We start from the raw sequence: 8,783 nt of genomic DNA on the forward strand, positions 1-8,783 counted from the left end.
AGAGCTCATAGATAATTCCATCTAGAGAATGAGACTTCCTGTTTACTTTATATTGCTTAGATAAATATTTCCAAAGGCTTCATGTTCTTTTTTTTTTTATATATATAATATTGCTTTTTCTAGATACAAAGACCTGAAGATAGTCTTTTCTGTTCAAAGATGGAAAACAGCACTACTACCATTTCTCGGGAGGAGCTTGAAGAACTACAAGAAGCATTTAATAAAATAGGTATGCTTGAGAAAAAGTAAATACGATATTACTGGTCTGATTGATGTCAGACTTCAGGAATGGAACAATACCTTTATTTCATCTACCACCACCCAATTACCTCCAGATTTATTCCTTTTTTTTCTGTCTAGGTTTCACTGGCTTCTTTCTTTCTGAAAGATAAGCTAAGACTGGCTTGAATTTCTAGGTGAATTGGACTTTGAGTTCTTTGATCATTTCTTTGTAGAGAATAATCCAGGTTAATGAATGATGATGTAACTGAATACACATAACATGGTATCCTTATTACAGAGGAAAAAGTATATAAAAATACTTCCTTGTGTATAAAATGAACCCTGTCACTAACAATAACACTTTCTGACTTCATGCAGAATATTTTTAAAATCTTGGTATTGTTTTAAATGCCATATGTCTCATTTTCCTTCTCCCTCATGCATAATTTAGAAAGTATTGTTTTTAAAGGCTGTATGCTTATTTTTCTTCTTTCGCTTTTTATAGCCATTTAATGTTTTGTCTTTATGACATTATCATTTTGACAGTTTTGTATTTTTCTTCCAAAAAATTTTCCTCATACTGGATCTCAATTCTTCTGCAGTTTGCTCTTAGGAAACCCACGGTAAACAAGGAGAATATAAATACCATTTTTTGCTTTAGTCTGCAAATGCACACAAGTGAAAGGTGAACCCAGTGAAAGGTGAGCACAGTGAATAGACAGTGGGACAATGACACCACCACGTTTGCCCCTTACTCATCAAGCTCCTTCTCTAGTGTAATACAGCCCTCCATGAAAAACAGTCATATAGTGGATCAGGGAGGAGAAAATGATCACCGTTGATCTTGTGCTTAGATTTCTCACAAACCTAATAATGACTAAAATTAATGTGAATAAAATATAATGTAGAATGAGTTTTATAGATCCATACAAAGAAAAAGATACAAGTTTAAAAAATAAAGCACTCAAAAAAAACCCCATAAAACTCAGGAGTCTCATGTTTTACAAATCATTGCTGTGAAATAAAGTAAATTCTGCAAATCTCTGGGCTCTTCCATTTCTCCCTAGGAATGGCATATTTGTCATTAGAGCATTGTATGAATATGGTACAATTTTCAGAAAACAATCATACATTTTATAGAGAATTGTATGTAATGCCCAGAGTCTTTTCAAGATAAAAATTGGGCAATTGTTGATACGTTCTGCTCATTTCAAGCATTGAAACACAGGAAGTAATAAAAATGTGTCTCGTAATTTGATATTTCTGTTACTTAATTTTTTTTGTTTTTGAGACAGTCTTGCTCTATCACCCCGGCTGGAGTGCGGTGGTGCAATCTCAGCTCACTGCAACCTCTGCCTCCCAGGTTCAAGCAGTTCTCTTCCTCAGCCTCCCGAGTACCTGGGATTACAGATGTCCACTACCACGCCCAGCTAATTTTTGTATTTTTAGTAGAGATGTGGTTTCACCATCTTGGTCAGGCTGGTCATGAACTCCTGACCTCATGATCCACCCGTCTAGGCCTCCCAAAGTACTGGGATTAAAGGCATGAGCCACCATGTCTGGCCTGTATTTCTGTTATTTTATAGATGCAGTTTAGTAGCTTGAATAAAAGTTTTACCTAGGTGTTAGTAAAATAAATGAATTAGTAATATATTTGCTTTGTTTCGCACACTAACTTTAATCTTTTTTTTTTTTTTTTTTTTTGAGTTGGAGTCTTGCTGTGTCACCCAGGCTGGAGTGCAATGGCACGATCTTGGCTCATTGCAACCTCCTCCCGGGTTCAAGTGACTCTCCTGCCTCAGCTTCTTGAGTAGCTGGGACTACAGTTGCGTGCCACCATGCCCAACTAATTTTTGTATTTTTAGTAGAGATGGGGTTTTGCCATGTTGGCCAGGCTGGTCTCAAACTCCTGACCTCGGGTGATCTGCCCGCCTTGGCCTCCCAAGATGCTGAGAATTATAGGCGTGAGCCACCATGCTCGGCCACCAACTTTAATCTTTATGACTCATGAACATACTAATATAATCTTGCAATATTTATTTAATGATATTTTGAATAAACAATTCACTGATGGAACAATTTTTTTTTTTTTTTTTAAGGAAACCTTGTGTTGAGGGCTGACTTTCAATAGATGTCAGTGAGGGAGCTGCTCTGCTGAGTACAAAACCCCAACCCAGAAGCAGGTCCTTGATGGAACAATTTTGACAGCAAGATAATTTGTTCTGTTTGAGCAAAGTACTAACATTAGCAGGCTATGTGCTTGCTGACCTTATTTACAAGACAAACTGCTACTCTGTGAACTCAGAAAGCCCTCTGCTAATTTGTAGCACACGACTTTTCTCAGAGACAGAGGGACATGGCCATCCAATTTTATTAGATGGAGTATTTTTGGGCCACTGGGGAGAAGAGGGAGTTAAAATATTTCTCAGTATTGTTTCTTTTTGAAATTGTGGTAAAATATACATAACAGAATTTAGCATTTTAACCATTTTTAACTGTATAGTTCATTAGCAATTAGTACATTCATATCGTTCAACATTCATCACCAGCATCCCTTTCCCAAACTGAAACTCCATATCCATTAATCAGTAACTCCCCACTTCCTGCTCCCCCAGCCCCAGGTAACCATCCTACTTTCTGTATGAATGTGACTACTCTAGGTACCTCATATAAGTGGAGTAACATAATATTTGTCTTCTTGTGACTGGCTTTTTCCACTTAACACAGTGTCCTCAAGGTTCATCCATGTTGTAGCATGTGTCAGAATTTCCTCCCTTTTTAAGGCTGAATAATATGCTACTGTGTATATATATGCCACATTCTGCTTATCCATTCATTCATTGATGGCCATTTGGGTTGCTTCCACCTTTTGGCTATTGTGAATAGTGTTGTGAACATGGATATACAAACACCTGTTCAAGTCCCTGCTTTCAGTTATTTTGAGTGTACATCTAGTAGCGGAATTGCTACATCATATGATGATTCCATATGTAATTTTTGGAGGAACTGCCATACTGTTTTCCATAGTGGAAGCATGATTTTACATTCCCACCAGTGGTGTACCAGGGTTCCATTTTCTTCACATCCTCACTAATGCTTGTTTTCTGGTTTCTTGGACAATAACCCTTCTCCTGGGTGGGAAGTAGTATCTCATTTGATTTGTGTTTTCCTAATGACTAGTGATATTTAGCATCTCTGTTATTGGCCAATTGTGTATCTTCTTTGGAGAAATGTCATTTCAAGCCCTTTGCCTGTTTTTTGAATCAAGTTGTTTGTTGTGTTGTTGAGTTGTAAGAAATTCCTGTTTTCTTTTCAAATTGTGATGTTTATGGTTATTTAACCTAAGCCTTTATTTCCTGACCTTTAAAATGGGAATGACATTAGTAACCACCTCAAAGTTGTAAGAGTTTCATGAGATAAGGTAAGTCAAGTTCTGAACAAGTAGCTTGGCTAAGCATATGTGTTCATTAAATGGTTTCTGTTAGTTTTTGTCATGTCACACCAAAACAACAGAGGACCTAGGAATGGAGCTGGGAGCTTAAGCCCCCAGATCTATCTGCAGAATCCTAACTCTTAACTATTCTTGTTAGTTTAACATGATAGTTATTAGGCAGATAACTCCCTCAGTCTTGTTTATTTAAAAATATTTCCTACTATAGTGCTGGTTTAGAAGTAACCCAGTGTAATCCATGTGTATGTTTCAGAATTATGGAAAACAGTTCTGAATTGGTGATGTAATAATAATAATTATATTTTTCTCTAAATTAAAATAAAGAAATATTACTGCAGTATCAAGCAACTTAGCTTGCTAGCTGACTTTTGCAATTACGCCAGTATTTTGGTTATTGGTCTGGTTTAGAAATATTCTATCACTCTGAAGAGTATTAATTCTAAAACTTTCATATGAGAGTTCCAAAGAAAAGTTTCTATCCTAACCATTAATTCAGTTAGTATGGCAGCTCTTTTATTGAGAAGAACAAGAAATATAGGAAACAAAACAGTTATTACCTGATGAGCAAAGAGAGCCTATACAGGCGGATCTAGGCAACAAACAAAACAATGCAAAGCTCTGCTGTCAACTTTGGGCAGAAGTGTTTTATGTCGCCTTTGTTCTGAGTCAAGAAGTGATACCCAGTCTCTAGGGAAAACCCAGGGAAGGGAATCTCTCCATGATGACATGAAAACACCTGGAAACCTGTTTCCCAAAATCCAAATATAGGTGTGAATTTCTTGAGCACCTAATCTCAAATGACATCAAGCATGATTCAGCATATATAATGGTATCATGAATACATAATGAAGAAGCAATGAATTATTGACAGATGAAACAGAACTGCCACCAAGTGAAACACAGAACACAAATGCCTTATGTGTATTTTATACAGCATACATATTTTATATGGAATGTGGGGTCAGCAGATTCATTTTCTAAATTCCATCAAGAAGTTAAGGTCTGAGTGGGTACTCCCTTTTTGGCTATCTGTGACTTCCCCATACTTATTCTTTTTATTTATTTATTTATTTGTGATGGAGCCTCGCTCTGTTGCCCAGGGTGGAGTGCAGTGGCAGAATCTCAGTTCACTGCCACCTCCACCTCCCAGGTTCAGGTGATTCTCCTACCTTAGCCTCCTGAATACCTTTGATTACAAGTGTGTGCCACCACGCCTGGCTAATTTTTGTATTTTTAGTAGAGATGGGGTTTTGTCCTGTTGGCCAGGCTGATCTCAAATTCCTGACCTCAAGTGATTCACCCCTCAGCCTCCCAAAGTGCTGGATTACAGGAGTGAGCCACCATGCCCAGTTCTGCACCATGCTTATTTCTCTGATGCTTAGTCATGTGCTAAAACTGGGTTTTCTATCAGAGCAACAGTACCCTTAAAATACGTATGGTGGCCCTAAATCTATGGGGATAAACTCCATTTAAATATGTACAAAGGCTTTTTTTTCTTTTTCTTTTTTTTTTTTAGAGAGGGGGTCTCACTCTATTGCCTAAGCTGAAGGGCAGTGATGTGATCATAGCTCACTACAGCCTCGAGCTCCTGGGCTCTCACAATCCCCTCACCTTAGCCTCTCAAATAGCTGGGATTACCAAGCATGGCTTAAATATGAGTTTTTAAAATGAAGCATGTAGCATATTCTGTACAGTTCAGGTACAGGAAAAAAGGTTACCTGTGAAACAAATGTGGAAGGCTCTGTCTGCATGCCTATGAGTCCTCCCAAAAGGCCTTCTTAGTGTACATCTTCCACAAAGATTACAAAACCTATTTGATGATATATCTTTACAGATATTGATAATAGTGGGTATGTCAGTGACTATGAACTTCAAGACCTGTTTAAGGAAGCAAGCCTTCCTCTGCCTGGCTACAAGGTGCGAGAGATTGTGGAGAAAATTCTGTCAGTTGCTGACAGCAACAAAGATGGCAAAATCAGTTTTGAAGAGTTTGTGTCAGTAAGTAATCTAATCCTTTCAGGCTACTGATAATCTTTCTTGAAGCAGAATTGTAGTAATGTCATCACTAACTTTGATTAGATCCAGCTTCAGAGGCCAGGAAAAGGACTGCTTTAAAATGATGATGATGACAATAACTATTATTGAAATAATTTCCATACTAATTCATAAAACAAAGGAAAAAGATTATTCTCAAATTGTTGGAATGGAAATCAGGTTTAGATAATAGTAATTCATTCCCTAGAATAACCAGGAGAGTTCAATGCTTATTGACCATTAATATAATTGAATAAATATTTATGAAATATAAATTGGCTTTGCATTCTCTATTGATTAAGCAGGTATTTTAGCTCTTTTCTTCCTAGAAACTTTGCTAGGCACTATGAGTAATGTGATGAGTTAAAAGAAACATGACTCCTGCCTTCATGGAGTTTATATGTGTGAGGAAGACTACAATGCACAAGTTGATAAAAGATAACTATGAGAATTGCTATGACAGAGTGGTACAGGTCCTGTGAGAGTTTGTGGTAGAGGGAATTGAATTTGGAGGTGAGGCTGGATAACCCAAGGACTTAGGGGAGGTATCTCTACAGCGTGAAGACCATGATGTGTTCTGAAGAAAGAGGTTAAACGGATACAAGTGGATTGTGGGAAAATGAATAATGTGGGAGGCAGGTAGACATGACAGCATGTGTAGAGGCCCTGTGGCTTAAGAGATGGCAAATATTCTCAAGCAAATGAAAGGTTTATGTGGCTGGAGCTGAGATGGTAAGGGTAAGGAATGTAGCTGGAGAAGTAAGTCAGAATCAGGTCACAAAGGGCCTGTCGAATTTTTATTTTTATCCAAAAAGCAATAGGAAGCCAAATGACTTGGGAAGAATAGAATGTGAAGTGACAAGATCAGATTTGTATGGAAAAAAAAAACAATAACAACAACAATCACTTTGCTGCATGCAGAACTGACTGAATTCTGTCTTGCCAATCTCTGGTGAGTCCAGTGAGAAAGTAATTGGGAAACTGTAAGCCTATGTTATTTCCTCTAAGAGCTGACTTATTTTAATATGATTACATTTGAGATGTTCAGGCAGCTAAATGTCTTCATTAAGGCATTCTTTTATCTTTAGCATGTAGTTAGTTATTTCTTAGATTGTCAGTGTAAAAGATGGCAAGTCAAGAATAATAATTTCAGTGTGTTCAATTTAAGCTTAGTTATAAAAAATTTATTCCAGTGATTGGGGTTCAAGTATTTGTCTATTTTGTGTTATTGCTAAAGTGATGAACGTTATCTGTATATACAAGCAATAAATACAACAGACTAGTATTTAATTTGGTGTCATATCAAATAAAGAAGTTTAAATAAGTATTCTTCATCTTGTCAGGTTTTTATTGACTGTTTGATTCTCAATCTTACTTATGTTCCATTCCAGCTAATGCAAGAATTGAAAAGCAAAGATATCAGCAAAACATTCCGAAAGATAATTAACAAGAAGGAAGGGATTACTGCTATTGGAGGAACTTCATCTATTTCCAGTGAGGGCACACAGCATTCTTATTCAGGTAAATAACTTCTCCAAATTTGATCTTTTAGTCACTGATTCATTCATTAAGTGATATGTTTAATCAGTTCTAAGATGCCATTGATTGTGATTCATACCATTATTTTATGTGCCATTGAGGAGAAAAAAATACTGCAGACCACAATATAACATGTTATCAAATTTGAAATACATCTTAGTTTCAGAGATGTCAACATGAAAAATCCTAGAATCATTGAAATCAATGAGTTCCTACTGTGTGTCAGGCTCAGTCCACATCAAAAAGATTATAAACAACAAAGTGGAAGTTGTTTATACTCCAGTTGTTTAGAATTCTAGGAACTGGGGCAACAATGGAGAAGGCCAACTCATTATGTGCTACCCTCTGATAGAACTGGGGATGATTTCTTTTAAGGATTTATAATCTTAAATTATTTTTATGTTTACATAGTACTAATGAAGCTGTAGAATGTTTTTAAGTTCTTTCCTATTTTCCTCACTGCATAACCCAACAAAATTTTCTACCTAAAGATCAATATACCCATACTGGAAGCCATGTGTTGAGAAGATGATGAAGATGGCCAAGAATAGTGCTGGCCAAGTATAGTGCTGGTATCTAGATTTGTGTCCATTTTTTTGTTTGTTTTTTGAGATGGAGTCTGGCTCTGTCACCCAGCCTGGAGTGCAGTGGCATGATCTTGGCTCACTGCAACCTCCATCAACCAGGTTCAAGCAATTATCCCGGCCTCAGCCTCCGGAGTAACTGGGATTACAGGCGCCTGCCACCACACCTGGCTAATATATATATATTTTTTAAGTAGAGATGGGGTTTCACCATGTTGGCCAGGCTGGTCTCAAACTCCTGACTTCAGGTGATCCGCCCACCTCAGCCTCCCAAAGTGTGGGGATTACAGGCATGAGCCGCAGCACCCAGCCGATTTTTGTCAGTTTTTTAATAGGAAAAATTCCATAGAAGTTGGGCTGTTTTCTTCATTTCAATAACTCTTTTTTTTTTTCCTCTCCAGAAATTTTTATGGCTCTGTTGTTACATACAAGGCCAGACTCAGCAGCATTAATTGCACTGCCCTTCAAAACCCAGTCCCAGTCAACATTTTAGCCTCATCCTATGCCTCTGCCAGTGTTTAAACTGAAATGTTAGCCATCCCAAACAGGGCAGAGCTTTGTTATACAACTGAATGGTTACTTACTGTTTTTTTCTCCTAGATTATTATAAACTTGGTTCTCTGCCCAACAAGCTCCTTCCCATCCCAACCTCCTCTTATAACCCTATAAAAAGTTACTTCCTTTCTATTCCATTTACTGAGGTGCTTTATTTAGACTCATCTTAAACCATCCATCAGATATTTTTTTCCCCATTTATTTATTTTATTGCATTTTAGGTTTTGGGGTACATGTGAAGAACATGCAAAATTGTTGCATAGGTACACACGTGGCAGTGTGATTTGCTGCCTTCCTCCCCGTCACCTACATCTGGCATTTCTCCCCTTGCTATCTCTCCCCAGCTCCCCACCCCCCACCGTCCCTCCCCTATTTCCCCCCAACTGACCCCAGTGTGT

The 8,783-nt window shown here is 37.6% G+C and overlaps 1 protein-coding gene across 2 annotated transcripts in view; it reads left to right on the forward strand.

Annotated features, from left to right (window-relative positions):
- Positions 1–8,783, forward strand: part of PLS1 (plastin 1) — a 120,093-nt gene that overhangs the window by 68,153 nt on the left and 43,157 nt on the right. The window contains exons 2-4 of one of the 2 annotated variants that reach the window (XM_017523763.2): positions 124–229; positions 5,508–5,671; positions 7,099–7,228. In XM_017523763.2, coding sequence (XP_017379252.1) covers positions 160–229; positions 5,508–5,671; positions 7,099–7,228 — 364 coding nt within the window. In that variant the 5' untranslated portion in view covers positions 124–159. Of the gene's footprint in view, positions 1–123; positions 230–5,507; positions 5,672–6,530; positions 6,660–7,098; positions 7,229–8,783 lie in introns of those variants that run through there. The other variant, XM_037736838.1, reaches the window with a different exon arrangement.

The sequence above is a fragment of the Cebus imitator genome, unplaced genomic scaffold (genome assembly GCF_001604975.1).
Source record: "Cebus imitator isolate Cc_AM_T3 unplaced genomic scaffold, Cebus_imitator-1.0 Scaffold30, whole genome shotgun sequence".
Taxonomy (NCBI): Eukaryota; Metazoa; Chordata; class Mammalia; order Primates; family Cebidae; genus Cebus; species Cebus imitator.